General features: G+C 44.6%; 1 protein-coding gene across 4 annotated transcripts in view; it reads left to right on the top strand.

The window, feature by feature from the left end:
* Positions 1 to 15,294, top strand: part of LOC149340941 (dermonecrotic toxin StSicTox-betaIB1i-like) — a 45,340-nt gene extending 30,046 nt beyond the window's left edge. For all 4 annotated transcript variants that reach the window (XM_089549860.1, XM_089549862.1, XM_089549859.1 and 1 more), the window contains exons 2-7: positions 363 to 437; positions 4,362 to 4,629; positions 5,143 to 5,274; positions 9,849 to 9,971; positions 11,558 to 11,795; positions 12,797 to 15,294. In XM_089549860.1, the coding sequence (XP_089405986.1) occupies positions 378 to 437; positions 4,362 to 4,629; positions 5,143 to 5,274; positions 9,849 to 9,971; positions 11,558 to 11,795; positions 12,797 to 13,151 (1,176 nt within the window). In that variant the 5' untranslated portion in view covers positions 363 to 377 and the 3' untranslated portion in view covers positions 13,152 to 15,294. The remainder of the gene's footprint in view (positions 1 to 362; positions 438 to 4,361; positions 4,630 to 5,142; positions 5,275 to 9,848; positions 9,972 to 11,557; positions 11,796 to 12,796) is intronic.
* The last annotated feature ends 2,501 nt before the right edge of the window (positions 15,295 to 17,795 follow it).

Below are 17,795 nucleotides of genomic sequence, written 5' to 3'. Positions count from 1 at the left end.
TAGTTAGACTTCTTACTACAGATTAAGTTGCAGCATGTCTTTTTATTATTTCTGCGCAATAATGAGTGTATAACCGCGGATAGTGTGTACACCACGCAGGAGCTTTGCAGCTTCAGGAGGCGAACAATAAGAAGAAAAATTTTATCTTCATCGTTCTGTTCGACACTTCCGCAATGCTTAAACCGCTCCTCTCCCAGCACGAATAAGAAATGTTGGAATTGCGGTGTTGTTCGTTTATATTTATACATATATTAACGATGAACTGTAGGCATTGATTGTGGTGGCTTGTCGTCTGAACGCCACCTCCGCTGTTCGCACTGGATTAAAATTTGTGTAACAGTGCCTTCCTTTTTCCTCCGCAGGGCCCAGAGCCAGCTATGGCGCCGGCCAGCATAAGTCGGACCGTTGCAGCTGTGTTGCTGTGCTGTATCGCAGAGGTATGTTTTCCTGGTATCCGGATGTAAGGAGCGCGTTTTATATGGCAACTACGACAACTGATGGACCGTGAAACCGACAGGCTCGGAATGAAGTACGACAGGCTCGCAACGAAATTTACTGTCAGTAAATTTTGCGAGTACCTCAAGCTACCCATATGCTACTACCTGTTCAGCACAGTCGCTTGTGATCCTCTCTGGTGAAGCTTGCTATCTGTCAATCCTCCGGCGCACGGCAGCGAAAACTTCGATTTCAAAGTGTTTTCTTTCTGATTTCACAATTTTGTTCGTCATGAGGTTGATTATGGCGTATTCTTAATGTAGTTATTATAACTGCGGTTATTGCAAGTTACCCAATCCGCTTGCGCAATCTTAATTCTTCTCGGGGTGAAATGTTCGTACCACCCTTGCAACTGCTTTAATTAAATCCCTAATATGAGACCGCAGGCACTCTTCTCTTTCTGGACACTCTCTATGATGTTTAGTTACGTGCAAGTTTTCGGGCTGCGAACTGTCAAAGCTTTGTCGTGGCCTGAGCGCCAATTTTAGAACAAGACGAGTGCTTTAATGCTCCCCCATGCATTTACAGGTGACAATTTTCAGCTTCCACTGGCATGCCTACTATGCTATATAATTTAATTTTTATTTTGTGCGTGCTTCGATGGACCGTAAAACCTTGCAGCTGGCATTATCTTCCTTGGTTTCGTGCGAATGTGAAATAAGGTTGATCTGAATTTCGAGACAGTGTAGAGAGAGGGGGGGAAATATATGTAACAGAACACCAAGTAACGAAGTTCTGACGTGATGTAGAGCGATCAAATAATAATAAGGCTTGTTTTCCCCCAAAACTGCACTACATGATGGCAGGGTGCCCATAGTAAAAGCTGCCTTTTTACAGCATAACCACGCCACGGACACTTAGCCTTAACGTTCGGAGGCCATACAGTGGCTTACAACATGTATAATACGTAGTTGTCGATTACAGATGCAACAAACCCGACAACTCCGAGACAGAAATTATGACCAAGCGTATTTCTTGGCGGCAAGCTGTTTATGAACGCAATTTTTCGTATATCGCAAGACGGCATCATAACAATGAATATATTACAGATCCCCCGTCGGGATTCTTTTAGTAGTCTGCTATTAATTTTCAGAAATGCACCTCATTGTTATTCTGTGCCAGTCTTAACTACTTGGTGCAAGCGCAGAACACACTTTAAGAGCAAGATTTCGCTAAGCATTGGAAGATTAGACCATTCCCTTCAGTATGTTTATAACAGTATCTTACGATATTCCACAGTTGCCCCACAATTAAATGTGATCTCCAAGGAGGAGGAGGATATAGAAGAGGAAAGGCAGGGAGGTTAACCGACATAATAATCGGTTTGCTACCCTACACGGGGGGAAGGGGGTGAGGGGATAAAAAAAAAGAAAGAGAAAGGAGAGTTACAGAAAATTGAAGTCACTATAAAACGTCACTGTTCGTTAAAGTCACAGCCTATCGTGCAGGCCAGAAGTTCTCAAGAAGCGGACCAGTGCCTTGCAGGCTTTCTCCGCCGACGACCGCCGCGGCCAGGGGCCGAGAATCTTCATTTCCGTGAAAGGGCGTGTATCTAGGCGCTCCAGCGCACGGCTGAGAGACTGCCTTTCGGTGGTGTAGGCAGGGCAGTCACAAAGAATGTGGGTTATGGTCTCGTCTTGCCCGCAGATGGAACATGTAGGACTATCAGCCATACCGATTAAGAATGAGTAGTGATTGGTGAACGCTACACCAAGCCAGAGGCGACACAGCAAAGTTTCTTCTCGTCGTGGTAGGCCTGATGGTAGCCGGAGCTTCAGGTCTGGGTCCAAGGATTGTAAACGGGAATTGCAAAATTGGCCGGAATTCCACGCGGCAAGCGTGATGTCCCGCGCAAGTGCGCGAAGCCTGCTCGCTGCATCCGATCTCGAAATGGGGATCGATACAAAATCGCCGTCGTCGTGCGCAGTTCGCGCGACCTCATCCGCGCGGTGATTACCTGCTATGCCGCTGTGCCCCGGTAGCCATTGGTAGATAATGTCATGCCCTTTGTTGATGGCAGAGTGATGTAGCTGTCGAATTTCTGCGACCAGTTGTTCATGGGCTCCACGGCGAAGAGCAGCTTGTAAGCCTTGGAGGGCAGCTTTCGAATCGGTGAAAATAGACCACCGCTGAGGGCGCTGCTGACTGATGCATTCAATGGCGACACGAAGAGCGGTGAGTTCTGCACCCGTCGAAGAAGTGCGGTGACCTGTCCTAACTCTAATTTCTGTAGTGCTTGCGGGTATGACGACGGAGCCAGAAGAAGATATAGGGTTCACTGAGCCGTCGGTGTAAACGTGCACCCGGTTTGCATGGTGCTCATGTAAATATTCAAGGGTGACTTGTTGTAGTTCTGTCGGCGATAAGTCTATCTTCTTCCTGATGCCAGGTATCGAAAGAAGCACACGGGGATTATGCAGGCTCCAAAGTGGCGAGGACGGTCTAGAGGCAGGTGCAAACTGGGACGGCAGAATGGCGGTATGTGCGTCAATGACGTCTGTAAACGATGTGCGCGGCCTGGTAATAGGAAGACTGGCAAGATGGTGAGAGGGAACCCGGAAAATGTGCCGGAAATGTGCCCTCAGTGCGTCAACTGTTAAGTAGGTAGGGATTGGATGCTCCTGGGCGATAAGTACAGATGCGGCCGTAGAGGCACATTTTGGCAATCCTAGGCAAGTCCGGAGAGCTTGAGCTTGAGCGCTCTGCAGACTTCGTATGTTTGTTTTTCGAATATTTCCAAGTACAGGGAGGCTGTAGAGAAGAAATCCCATGAATAAGGCGTTGTAGAGCTGCATCATCGACCGCACCGACGCTCCCCACGACTTTCCCCCAAGAAAGGCGAGAACGTGAGAAATCGCTGTCAGTCTCTTTTTCATGTATGAGATATGAGGGGTCCATGATAGATTTCGGTCGATGATTACTCCCAGAAACCGATGGCTCTTTACGTAGGGTATTGCTGTGCCGTTTATGCATACGGTATAAGGAGACATGTTCTTTCGTGTAAAGGCAACCAGCGAGCACTTTTCGGTTGAAATCTGTAGGCCTTGCTGGCGAAGGTAGGCAGCAAGAATACTTGACGCCTTTTGAAGTCTCGCTCGAACTTGTGGGCGCGTAACTCCAGATGCCCAGATACAGATGTCATCCGCATATATTGAGAGTTGCGCCGACTGTGGTAGTATATCGACAAGCCCGACAAGTGTAAGGTTGAACAGCGTTGGGCTGAGCACTCCACCCTGCGGGACTCCACGGGAAGTGAAATGAGAAGATGTTGGGCCTTCCTCTGTCTGCACAAAGAGAGATCTGTTGGATAAATAACTACGTATCCAGCAGAATACGCGGCCACCAAGCTCGGCAGTTTCCATAGCGTGATGTCCAAGAAAGCTGCACTTGCTTACGGTTACACGGCACAGAAATCGTACAGAGACAAATGGAAACAGTTAAATGGCAAACCGAAGTTCAAAGGGTGACGGATCGGGCTATTTGGTGCATATGCGTCATTTTCGGAAGCGTTGCAATATACACGGGCAGAGAGAGAGAGGAGAGAGAGAGAGACAAGGACGAATGCTCTGTGTCCGTTTAGTGCCCTCTCTGCAGCGCTTCCGAAAATGACAAATAGGAAGATGTTGAGAAATACTCCACGAGGCAAGTCATAGTAGACTCTAAACACGAATACGCCTATATTGGAGAAAAAATTGAGTAAGGTCTCCTTTAGCGCACTCCCTTATATAAAATAAAGTGCTCAGAAAAGATCTTACTCCCTTTTTATCCCTTTCTGTTTAGAGTGTACAGGCTCCAGTAACTACACCGTCAACAGATGCCGTGTTTCAACCGTTCAAATCGTCATTTGCCGTAATCGTGCATCGCAGAGGTCGGCGGCAGGGCCCTCGTCTACCAACAGGCTGGACGAGCTGGAGCGGCCCTTCTTCAATATCGCTCACATGGTGAACTCCATCAAGGAGGTGGACCAGTACCTGAGGCTGGGCGCCAACGCCATCGAGGCCGACGTCACCTTCCAGAGCGACGGCACCGCTAAGCAGACCTTCCACGGGAGCCCCTGCGATTGCTTCCGCAACTGCTACATGCGCGAGAACCTTGTCGACTACCTCGAGTACATCCGTAAGGTCACTGGCACAGGCAAGTCCACGTCCGTTCAGGAGGCCACGAGCAGTGCAGACTTCCAAGATGTGGACAGGCCCACAGAACGCTAACGCTTCTCATCACCACTACTTGGACGCTTGTCCAAAACAGCCGTTGGTACAGAATGAGTGGATTAACCATTGCCTGAAATTGTTAGAGCATTTGTCAAATTATTTCACGTGATCTCTGAGCCATTTAGTTAGGCTTTACTCATCGCCAGCTTAGTCTGAACTACTATGATGTCCACAAATGTTTTGTTCTTCGTACTAATTTTACATGTTCTAGTTTGTTTTATGATTGTTTTCTTTCTGCACTCCAATGACTTAAATTTCGTGCTCCGAAAATTCGTCGACTATCAGGTGCAGTCTGCACTGAAGGCCATACGAAGTAAGCGGGCAGTACGAATCAATTTGGGCTATTTTTAATAACGTACGCGTTCAGAGAACATTCGCATTGCGAAGCAGTAAAGACGTCGCTGCTGACTGCTTCCCTGCACTTTTGTTTTCAAAGCGGATGCCAAGTACAAGAATCGGGTAGCTCTGCTCTTCCTGGACTTGAAGGTGAGCGACCTCCCTGCTCCAAGCAAGCTAAAAGCAGGAAAGGACATTGCCAAGAAATTGCTGGAGCACCTTTGGTACAACGGTGAGTAGCAGCTGCAATGTCGAGCAACAATTTTAAGACCTTATATAAACAGCTGCTGGTAACGCATTTCTAAAAGGTATAAAAGAATGAAACGCATTAGCTACACTACACAAAGTACAACTGGGAGAGCAACGTTCTTCCACACAGGGATAGTTTCTCCCTTTACTGAGTGCCACCTGAACCACTGCCTGTCATCCTTCCGAACTCTTTTGAAGCGATTAACAACATTCATGTAATACTGCATGCAGTTCACAGGACTTCGTCTCTTTGCGTGTAAAACAGTAAGAGAAAATGCTCGCCCTCTGTATGAACAACTGTAATTAAGGCACGTTGCCTTGAATGTGTAGTCGCCTCACCCCGTATTACGAGTGGCATCTTTTGCCGTTGCGCTACATTTACTTATGAGTTTTTAGTTTACTAGCCGATCTTACTTGACAACGACAACAGATGCACAAAACGCGCTTGAAGGTTTGAAAAAGAACGAAGTTCTATGAAACACAGGTGAAAACTAGGGCATGGCATTTGTAAAATGCGTACTAATAGTGCGTAATTAACGCATCTCTTCAGCCTTCTATTACTGATTATCTTGCCGTGCAAGTCATACGCCATTTGACGGATGGGTTGGCCAGCGAGATATCAGCAACCTGTTTGCAAGAGTCACACCGTTCACAACAGCCAGCATGTAGCGGGGTTCATTTTCACAAATTTATTCGAATGATGCCACCCGGAAGATTACTTATGTCTGGTTTAGCCTCAGTTAACATGTTTGAATATGGTTATTCATCACCGCTCGAACGGTGGCCATTTACGAGCTGACCTTATGTACGATAACGAACCATCAGCTTTGGGGATGTCGGCCCAAGTGCGTGACTGAGATGAATATTGGCAATCGCAAAACATTTAAAACTTCTTGCAATGGATAAATTGAATCGTCTGAAGTAGGTAAGTGTTTGTAAATTGTCGCCAGAGCTGGTGGTTGTTGTCGGATACCTGGGAGATAAAGATATGCGCTGTACTCTTCAATGCAAATAAAAGTTCGATGAATGCCTCTTCCACAGTGTCCTAATATGAGAGTAAAAAAAAAACGGCAGATTTAACTAACGTATAGCTTTTGGACCAAGCGTTGGAATGAATGTGAATGACTTCAGCTGCGTGGGGTACTCGTGATATTTATTACTTTTGTCTGTGTCACATTTAAGCTTATGCAGGTGCAAAAAGGAAAAAAATTAAGACATGAAACCTGCAAGTCCGGAAGTAGGTTACAATTTATTTGGTCGTAAATACTCTACATTCAAATCCGTTTTTAGAATTTCGAAAGCGCCATTACCCTCAGCGCTGCGGCCCAACAAACTTTCGCTATTTCAGCGAGTTCCGTGCACTGCAGAAGTTGCTTTGCCTTTAAGGTTTCAGACAACGCATGCATTTTGGCCCGATGCAGCCAAAATTGTAGCCGAGGGAGCTGCGTTTTCGAAATTTTAAAAACTGATATGGATATTACTTACGGTGGGCTACACCCTCTCAATAATTAAGGAGCCTAACAGTAATAGTTGAAAAGTTACATATTCAGTATTAGTTAACTATTCTGCTAGTTAGCAAGTCTTAGCTGTGTTTTGATGTACTGCACCGCTGACAATGCTATGTCGAAAAAGTCGCGCTTCTAACTCAAAAAGTCTGTTTAAAAATTGTGTAAAGTCTTATGTAAAACACCCTGTATGCTGCTTTTATTTCGCTTACATTGCATTAGCTAGCAATGACAAAAAAATATATATAGACGTAAAGTTCAATGCAACATCATAAACGTAATTGAAAGGATGCTCTGTCGCAATACAGATGTGTGCCGCTAAGAAGCAAGCTTTACTGTAACAGGTTTGACGAATATGTCAGGCATTAATACGGTTGGCATTTGAGCCGCTAGGTGTTCAATTAGAATGTAATGTAATGCTATAAATTGTCTTTTGCTGCAGTTAATGAATATCATTATTCACTTTCACTTTCTTTCTTTTGTGTGCACACTTGTAAATTAACACGGGTTCGTTTCGCCTCCTGCGGTCCTCATTTTCCGTCCAGCATTGATCTTTCCATGTATATCAAGGTGCAGAAACTCGCATAATCTCGTAGGCACATGGCGATAATTACAACCAGTTTTAGCCTGCGCTGCAAAAAAACTTTCTAGACATATTTGTAAAATGGCTTCACTGCTCAACATGCCTAATTCGCAGTGAAGTCAGAGTCATGTTTCCATTTTTGTGATTTGTGGCAGTGGTATCGCATTTCGCTAACACCATGCAGGGTATGGGAAGCTAGAACTGGCATCATTCGGTACGTGACACATCGGTGTCAGCGCAATGTTCGATTGTAATATAGTCATTCACCAACCATTCTTCTGTTTGATAATTCGGCCTCTTATTATCTAACCTGTGCTCTTCCTTCTACGCCACAGAATGGTTTAGTTAGAAATCGTACAGGAAAATCAACTCGATCAATTGGAAACAACTCTGCTACAAAAGCTAAAAACTAAACATAGCGTTTGCGTAATAAAAATTCTTTAATATACTTCCCCTGTTAACGGAAGAACGAGACCCTCTATCTAGAGCACGTTTACTTTATAGAGACGCTTTGGAGCTCAACTTAGAATGTGTCAAGCATGTGTATGACCCTAAAACTATCCCACATTCAGTATGTTGTATGGAACTTTGAGTAGCGTGTACACCTACGTTGCTGCAAGTTGACTTCACGGCATTCGTCGCTGCTACCAGTTAGGTATATTTGGACGTGACAAAAATTTGGGCATTTCGACTGAGAATGACGTTACCAACGCGATAATCTTACCTACCATGTTTTAGAGCAATTCCTACAGCACTACTCACATAGTTTCTGCCGCGGTGGCGCAGTGGTCGCCATAGAATTATGAATAAACAAAATTATGCCAAGAATACGAAACAGTCGCAGCTAATCATGCGCTACTAAAAACCTTTTCGTGTACTAGGAACGAATAAAAAGTGTTCAGATGTCATAGCGTACGCAAAAGTGCACCCGGCACGCTTACTTGAAGACTTGCATACCAACACTTGGTTCTTTTCTGCCAGTCTTAACTGAAAACAGATTGACTGAAGCAAGACTCTAATAAGGGAGTAATTACTCACTGACATACACCCGCGCGCAGCCTTGTTTCTTGTTTCCCCTAAAAATTTGACCAAGCAAGACTCTATATTGCGCTTCAGAGAAATAGGCCCCGAGAGATTGAAAATTGATAAGCGAGGGTGGCCAGTGTTATCTGATTAGAGTTGCTTTAATTAACGCGCAGAAAAAAAAAACATTTCCTTCCATTTAACGTTTGGCGTGCTTTTTGTAACCAAACTAGTAGATTAGTGTTGTAAGGAAGGACCCATAAAACATTATTTTTTATTTTAGTTCCTTACCGAACCACTATTCATATCTTATGGCGTACGGATGGAATACGGTGAACGGAAATATCTCCATACTTATAACGTTCTCACCCAGCTAAAGGCGACGACACAGTTTCTTGTCATTCAAAAAGAAATTCTTGTTCTTGCCGGAACATAAGCCTCTGGTAACGATTAAAATAGTTTCGCAGTGGCAGTCTTTTCTCTTCCGGTATTGCGTTATTTCTTGTTGACATGATTAAAATAGCTTACGCAGTGACAGTTTTTTCTCTTCAGGTATTACGTTGTTTCTTGTTGACATGGCTTAAATAGCTCTGTCACCATTACAACACTTTCCCACTCGCTGCAAGCAAGTTTCGCTGCAACGATAAGGTACAGTGGAATGCTAAAAAATGCTCTCATTGCAACAAAACTTCTGTTTTTAGGCAGAAGCACAGAAACTTCTGTCGCTACTCGATGGACTCTTGTCTCTTTCACCTCGTAGTGGTAGAAGTGAACGTTCTCACAATTCTTCGTACATGATCATTTTTCGTACATGCTTCGTACATGATCACATTTTTTCGTACATGCTTAGCGATCTAAATGTAGGGAGATTCAAATTGGCGCTTTCCTTACTGATCAGTGATGTTATTCCTTGTGGTCAAGTTAGCTTCCGCGCGCTTCGCTTTGCCCAATAAATGGGGTCTGGTAAACCAAGACAAAATTCTGGACGCACGTGCTAGCGCCTGAAAGCTGCATAAGACATTTAGAAAATGACTTGGTATCTCTTACATCACAAAACAAGCTTACCTAGCATAAGTTTTGTTTCGTAGGACTGTGCTGTTCTGTCATTAGGTTGGTACGCTTTACTGAGGTGAACTTGACTTAGCAATCAACAAAAAGGGTCAGAGCCAACTCTTACACTTGTACTTGATAGAAATGCACATCTTAGGATATCTCCAATGTGAAAGGAACGACGAGCTTGTATACAAGAACGATTTCTGCTCTTATTTTGCAGTGAAGTTTAAAATATATGGTTACTATGATATGTCCACAAGAAAAACTACTTGAAAAAACAAAAAACATTTCGTTGTCATTCATGGAGTAATAACTGCTTTAGTATGATTCATAAAGGCGGCAGTCACAATCTTGTGGCCGTATAGTTATACATTCTTTTTTATTCTTTCACAGTCGACGTCAACAACACCGTAAACGTTCTTCTGTCTATTGGACACGTCACTGACAAAGATGTCTTCAAAGGAGTCATTGAGACCTTGATGAAGAACGGTGATCCGGCGATTGCGGAACGAGTTGGTGAGTAGATGACCTGCAGCTGTTCATAGAATCTTATACAGAGGGTTTAAGCGTTAGAAATTCTTTGAGGGAAGCAGTTCGGTCTGTCGGGCACTGATTTTGTCTTTATTACATGGCGTATAAATCAGACCAGTACCTTAACAGTGATACCATAAAAAATGCACTACTACTTCATATTTCATCACTATTTCGGTGTTTTGCTTAAAAAATCTATGGTTGTAAGAGTGCCTCGTCTTTTGTTTCAAATGTGTTTTCATTCGAATAATTTTTAGTGCTGAAGTCCGGCGCCGATGATTCTATGCTCTGAAAGGATTCGTTCTGTGACAGAAGTGAAGGAAAAAAACGCAACTTTCGCCGTTGCTTGACACATGTCCACTAAATACGCAAATAAAAAGTTTGGCGTTATGTTTCTACTAAGACCAAGCGTACAATGCGGCGTACTTCTTCAGCTCATTATGTGAAAAACTCTACATGTGCAAAAAAAATTCAATCTTTAGTGCAACAGCGAAAATGTATGCCAACTAGCTTACCCAAAGGCTTTCGTTTTCTATTTGGTACCAAAGAGTACTAGCGTGTCTAATAGTGGTTCACCTCTCCACGCTGATGGGACGTATATGTTCTCTCTGGAAGTGCACACAATGCGCACTGTGATTAGGAGAGCATAAAGGCAAGAATAAATTCGTGATTACGTACAAAGCTTCCGCTGTCTAATTCATGCTGGAAGAGCCCATTTCTTTAAATGGCTAAGGCCTGTATTTCATTTTTATCTCATGTATCGTATTATCGTATTTTCCTTCCTTTGAGATTCAATGCTGGTGAGTTGCGATTAGGATTTTAGACGTACTTCTTGCTAGGCGAGTTGGTTAACGGCTTGAAATTGACAGCAAATTGCGCTAACACAAAATTCAAACAAGGAAGGCGAGGTACCGTCCAGTCACCCGTTGTCTCCTGCGTCTGCCTTTTGTGAGAGAACAATTGGTTGTCAATACGATTACGCTATTGTGCATAGCATACGTGTAACTTCCAGCGTTGCCTATAATGTTTCGAGGTTGTAGTGTTTCCGCAGTCAAGAATATGCGAAGCGACAGGGTCTTTTGCAGAGAGACAGCTGATAAAGTATTATGGTTGAGCAGTGTCCATGGCGACACCTATTGAGGTGATGCATTTTTTGATAGGCCGTGAATAGTATTTTTTTCGGGAAGATCTCAAGTGTACTGTGTACCGTGAACGGTACTACACTAGACGTGCTTAGTAACTCGTTTCGAGCATGTCAAGAAGTTCTGTACTTTCTCAGTGAGAGCTAGGTTTGGTTACGCGTTGTTAGTATAGCCCCAGCGCACACACAGGTAATTGCATTTCGAGTTTAACTCATCATTTTTTTAACAACAGTAAGTCTCACAAATCAACTAATTCATGCAGTACACAAACGTAAGGCTTATCTTTCATTTCCGCCCTGAATCACTGGACTATATATCACTCTATTCCATTCCAGATAGTCGTCGTAGGGCAAGACTTTCTTGCTGCGTACTGTAGGCGTAGCTATGGGAGTACCCATTTGGAACATGTCCTCTTGACATTCTGTGCAGGCTTCGATGTGGGCCTCAACGACCCGCTGGAGGACATCTCCAAGATGTACAGTGAGCTGGGCATCGACCACAACCGGTGGCAGGGCGACGGCGTGTCTAACTGCCTGAGCCTCTTCCGGCCGGCCAACCGCCTCAAGCAGGCGCTGCGCTACAGGGATTCGCGTACTGACCGCAGCTACGCCGACAAAGTCTACCATTGGACCATCGACCTCAGCTCCGCCATCCGCAACTCCATACGGTACGATTATAGCACCATCTTGCATGCAAACGGGTAATCACATTTTGTACCAAAGCGCGAAACGTCACCGAAAAGTTCCGATCCCCCTCCCTATCTTTCACTAACGTTGTGAAAGCGGGGCGTATAACCAGACGTGCTATCTCAGTAATTGGTGCGGTAATAAAGAATCCCGTGTATATAATATAGACAACGCGGCAATACAGATACCTGTTTGTGCGGCCAACTTCTCTATATTTCCTGGCATTAAACCTTTATTTCCCTCTTTTAATTCATTTCACACAAAACTAATTGTGCGTTAGTGTGGTACCTCAGTAGGAAATTTCACCTTTTAGAGAAAAGGACGCCCCCCCCCCCTCCCCCCCTTTTCTTTTTCTTAAACTCGGCATTGGTGTGCACAAGAAAAAAAAAATATGTCGATGTTCTCTGTCATGCCTTGAGGGCTGCCGCTTCTTTTTCATCCCTCCACTCGTCAACCGAAGGCAGCGCCAGTTTTCAACATGAACTCTGTTTATATCGGAGTGCGCCCAGTAGGAATGTAAAAGCTAATGAAATGCATTAAATGCAACAAAGGCTATTTACGGGGACAACCGCTGTCCATTAAGGGCTAGGCTATGTGTACCGAAATATGGTGACGCCTGTGGGATATACGGCGAAAGTTTCACAGCAAAACGCCGTTTCATATCATTTTTCACTACCTTTACTGCTAAAAAGATAATAATATGCCTGATTCTGTCTGTATAAAACAATATCTGTTTACTTCCAGCGTTGCCTTCTTTAGTTGAGCTGCCGTTCCAATTAACACAATAGGGCTCTGTATCCTTCGTTCAGCGGTTTATATGCCTTGCCCCTCACCTCTGTGCCTTTTGTCGTCTGCTATGAACCACCACATTCCAAATTTCTATTTTTAAGAAATGCCAAGTCAGTCAAGCAAACCTAACGCATGCATTCGCTACAAAGCCAACCCCCTCACCATGGTTTCCCATCCTTTCTTGGACACGCAGACTAGGCGTGGATGGCATCATCACCAACTACCCCGAGCGAGTGTCCACCGTCATCATGGAAGACCCGTTCAAGCGGGCCGTCAAGTTGGCCAGTCCTCAAGACACCCCCTGGAAGAAGGCTAACGTCGAGCTCCTCATGCCTGGCGGCGGAGGCAGCCCCTTCACGGCTGTGCTCGGCGACGTGTCCGAGGTGCTGCAGCAGTTCTGGGCCTACTTAGTGACGCGTCTGTCGGGACACATATTCCGCCGGCGCAGCTCTCGAGAGTATGACGCCATCGCAGCGGATCCGCCCATGAGCCCCCGAGAGCTCGCTGAACAACGGTACTATCGGTGGCTTCACAAAAATTTCGCCTGAGCCAAGCGATGATACTAGGTGAAGTGGCTCCACAGATGGACCTTCCTGCTGGGATTCTGACGATGCCTGCGCTTCCTGCGTTGCCTGTCAACGCCCCATCCGACTCAATGGTCCCGGTTTGTCCGGCCGTCACACTGCACACACACGAGAGGCCGGATCGGAAGACGATTACAAACACCCTTCAATTTGAATGCCGCGTTTTCAGTGGCTGGATGCTCAACAATTGTTCAGGGAAGCGATTCTTTTTCAAACTTTGCAGCATACCGCAGTGAGCGGCATCGAAAACAGAAAAGATACGGCATTTAATTCTGTGGGGGTCATGAATTCAGCTCGAGTTTTGGAAGTACTGAAACATTGGCTATTTCAAACTATTCCGTTCGAATCAATAAGCCGAAGTATTGAGAGCGCTGCTAGATCACCCTATGGAAACGTAAAAAAAAACGCGTGCCGTTTGATCACTTGTTTTAGTAAGCTGCCTGTTTGATGTTTCCACTACATGTTGATCATAATCCAATCTCCAGCGCGTCTAAGCCTATTTTCTAAATCAAAGGTTTTCTTTGAGTCATGCGGTACTTCGTGTAATTGCTGTAAACAGAAATATTTGTGTGTGCTGCGCTTGGCTAACTATGACAACACACGAACTTCACGTGTCAAGCGACTTCAAAGACTCAACTTAAAACCGTGCATACAACATGTGGCTGTAGAACTGACCCTCCGATCATGTGCACGAGCATAGTGTCGCCTACATTGATAACCATACTTTTTCTCACATCGTTTGTGCGAATGTCAATTGCGTGCATTTCATTACAGGCAGAAAATTTTTGTATATCACTCTTGCTGGGTCCGCCCTGTAGGTTTACAGCGTAGCATTTGCGTGATTTTTGAAAAGTGGCCTGTGGCGTGGAATAACATTTCTTTTTTATTTCAAATTGAAAAAAAAACTAACAAATGTTGTTTTTGTACCGAAGGTTGACTGCCTTCTTTTATTTTCTGGCTGTCGGTTCATGACATAATTGTTTTTCCTCGCCTCTAAAATATTGGTATACCTGCCTGAGTTTATCCACTGACCCTGTAATTCAAGAAATCAACGCGTAAATTTGTAGCTGCTGCCTGCTTTCAAGAGTCGTACACATTTTTGCTGATTCATCTTATTGTTCTACCAGTAAGAATGACATGCTTGTTATCTGAAACTAATCCTCGAGAATTGTTGACAGTACATTGCGACGAGGTCGTTTTTTATTGCCTTTACAGAATCTTGGCCACCGTCGCTTCTATTGCAGCTTAGGGCTGTTATATACTTTATACAGAATTCAGCACACTTCCAGCCTCTTGCCCCGTGCAATTTAAACTCATCTTGAATTCAGCATTGTTAACTCTACAAGCTCGCGGAGCACAGAACAACGCAGTGGAACATGTTTTCATCACAGCGTCGCACGTTTCTCACAATTTGTGCAGAAAAATCGAGATCATATTCCACTTTCTCTGCATTCAGGAACAAAGGCAACTCTATTATTAGGAACCGATGCTTTTCGTTTAAGAGCGATGAGAAGAAGCAGCATTGGAACCGTTGAGCTCAGTAGTTATGCACGGAAATGTGAAATGCGTAATTTATTTGCAAGGTAAAGTGCCTTATTGTCAGTAATTTTCTCGACGGCTCAGTCAGCTAAACCTACCTGTTAACGTGCTAGCTCAAACGAAGAAGGAAAAGGGCGTAGGATTTGTGTTAGAGTTGCAGTTAGCCTAAATGCACAAAACCCCGCAAGGATTGATTGCGAAGGTAGCTTTTAGGCAACAGTGGCTTACTCTCCCGAGTGTCTTTTTTTTTTTTTGTGATGAGGTCGCGAGACCACTGGAATTTCATGTCGCGTCATCTACAACATTGTACAGTTATTTATTTAATTTATTGCGTGTCTTGTGAACCATGCGAAGTTGTAAGCGACTCTCTCCAAAGCGGGAGACGTACAACCACCGTGTGGCTTTCAAGACGCCAACTCTGTGCGCTGACGTACTCTCCAATTCCCACCTTTGGACTTAACAAATGGGCGGTTGTTGCACCTGTAGCCCCGTGAGATCTGTGTGCGACGTCCAAACATGTGCATGGTTTGAAGTGTAAATAAACATTGTTAGCTGTCTTTGTAACAACTCCTTGCGTCCTTTTGTTCTTGTAACATGAAATATACGAGTTTCCTGTACCAAGTTACATTCACATTTTGCCACATTTTGGGTTTATTTTTCTCGAAAAGCAGTTGATCAGAGAATTTCAAATAATAAATTTTGGACGGGAGACTTCAATACTGCCTTAAGGGTATAACGCGACAGTGCAATGGTTACATTGTGATTCAACGCGCCCAGAATTCCAGGTTGCAAACGCATTCTGACGCAACCTCCTCCCCTCACACACACACTTTCACCTACTTCCACCCCCCCCCCCCCCCCCCCCCAGCTGCTTTCCTTTCTCGTGTGAGTCTCCGAACATGTGCGTGCGATCTTTTCATAGCTGAGGAAACAATGCCTGCTCTAAGTTTATCCCTGTCTCCATTACAATGGGAAATATTCATGTGACAACACCGCTGTAAGCCTACAAAAGCCCTACGGACACAAGAAAACTGTTGCCGTTATTCAGGACAAGTTCTCTCTTCTGATCATTTTGAAGAGCGCCACTCCGTATTTACACCAACTCTGCCGTAGGTAGCGGCAAAATACGCATTATTTGAAAACCCACTCTCCTAAACCTTTAATGGGTTCAATGTTTTCAATTAATCAGCCCAAAGCAGCACAGAGGCTTGGAAGCAAGCCGAAGTGGTGGACTCTCAGGATCTATTCAGATCTACCTGGAGAGCTTTCCCAAGAAGCACACATAATTTACCCAATATTGGAAATGTATTGGCAAAGCTGGAGAAAAAACACTGAGACGAGGGACAAAGAAAGAACAGGACAACAGGACCGGCGCTGACTATCAACTGAAAGTTTATTAGAAACAACACGCAATATATACTCGACAACCAAGACAACAAGAGCGACAACCAAGAGCGCATGGCAACACCAAAAGCTATAGTGATACATCTATCACCTGTATCAAGATACTTTAGTTCACAGTCATGAACTGTTACAGAGGGGGTGCTCACGCACGAGTCACTGTTTTTGAGGATATGAAACGCTTCACTGATTTCTCTTGTTAGTTTATCTTTGTGCTTGTACAAGATCCTAGTTTCATTAAAAGTGGGGGCACTCGATTTTTGAGAAGAATCAGGTTGGTTATTCCGGGGACAGTTCCTGTGATGCAAGGCCAAGTTTGACGACGGAGCCCCTTCGCCTTGGCCTTGCATTACAGGAACTGTCCCCGGAATAACCAACCTGATTTTTCTGAAAAATTGTGTGCCACCACTTTTTAATGAAACTAGGATCCTGTACAAGCACAAAGATAAACTAACAAGGGAAATCAGTGAAGCGTTTCATATCCTCAAAAACAGTGACTCGTGCGTGAGCACCCCCTCTGTAACAGTTCATGACTGCGAACTAAAGTATCTTGATCCATTTGATGTATCACTATAGCTTTTGGTATTGCCATGCGCTCTCGATTGTCGATGGAGTATATATTGCGTGTTGTTTCTAATAAACTTTCAGTTGATAGTCAGCGCCGGTCCTGTTGTCCTCTTCTTTCTTTGTCTCTCGTCTCAGCGCTGTTCTTTCCCCAGCAGTATGTGCCAACTAGCTCAACTCCCCGTTTTATTGGCAATGGCTGGCTCTACAAAGGACCAGGGGCGAAACCATTCATCTGCAATATTGGGTCGATTGCCTGTGCTGCTTAAGGTAACATGCATCAGGATTTCTGGACATGGCCGCCTTTGTGTTTCTCCTCCAAATAAGTGCAAACCAAACCAAGTGCAAACGCCATAATCGCGGAGCAGCCGCGGTGAGCTCCTGAAGAGGGACAGTTTCTTTAGAATATGCTCGGGACACATTTGATTTTCGCCAGGGTTTAGAATTTAGTTAGGCAATGCCTTGGTTAACCAAAGTAATTGTAACAAAACGTTTACTTGAAGGTAAAATGAAGAAACCAACCAGCCTGTTACCAGTGCCATCCGTTCGCTGTGTTGAGTTATACACATAATTTCAGGCACTAGCAGGTGCATGTCGTCTTCCCTCGCCCCTTCCCCCTCCATCGCAACAAATAAGCTCCGGGCTCGACACAGACAATGGCTTTGGTTTCAAAACACAAGAGAGCTCACTGGTAGCGAGCTCGCCAAAAGAGGTGAGCCGTCTCCCACTCTTATGAATTTTTTAAAATTGCATTCTTAAAGAAGTGCGCCCTGTCTATTGGTGTGTGAGGCGTGAACAGAAAAAGCAAGCCTTAAGTCAGCTGCGTACGCCTGCGGCACGAACACTTGGAAGAGAAAGTGCTCCGCAACATCCCGCTGCTGAATCTCAGCGAAAGCAGGTAGAGTACGATAGCATTCTTTTGTTCCTTCTTGTTGTTGACGCATGTGTTGAGGAGGCGTCTAAGAACTTGTCACATGCACTTGTTGGGTTACTGAGAGGAATTCTGCTTCTTCTGTTCTGATCACGGACAATGGAAATGATTATAAGCAACACAGCAATACAGCGGCTGTAACATAAACGTAGGGATGGAAGCCATAGCGGCAT

The sequence above is a fragment of the Amblyomma mixtum genome, chromosome 6 (genome assembly GCF_055824585.1).
Source record: "Amblyomma mixtum isolate Tamu chromosome 6, ASM5582458v1, whole genome shotgun sequence".
Classification (NCBI taxonomy): Eukaryota; Metazoa; Arthropoda; class Arachnida; order Ixodida; family Ixodidae; genus Amblyomma; species Amblyomma mixtum.
Note: the sequence above shows the minus strand (reverse complement) of the source record. Positions and strands in the feature narration are given on the sequence as shown.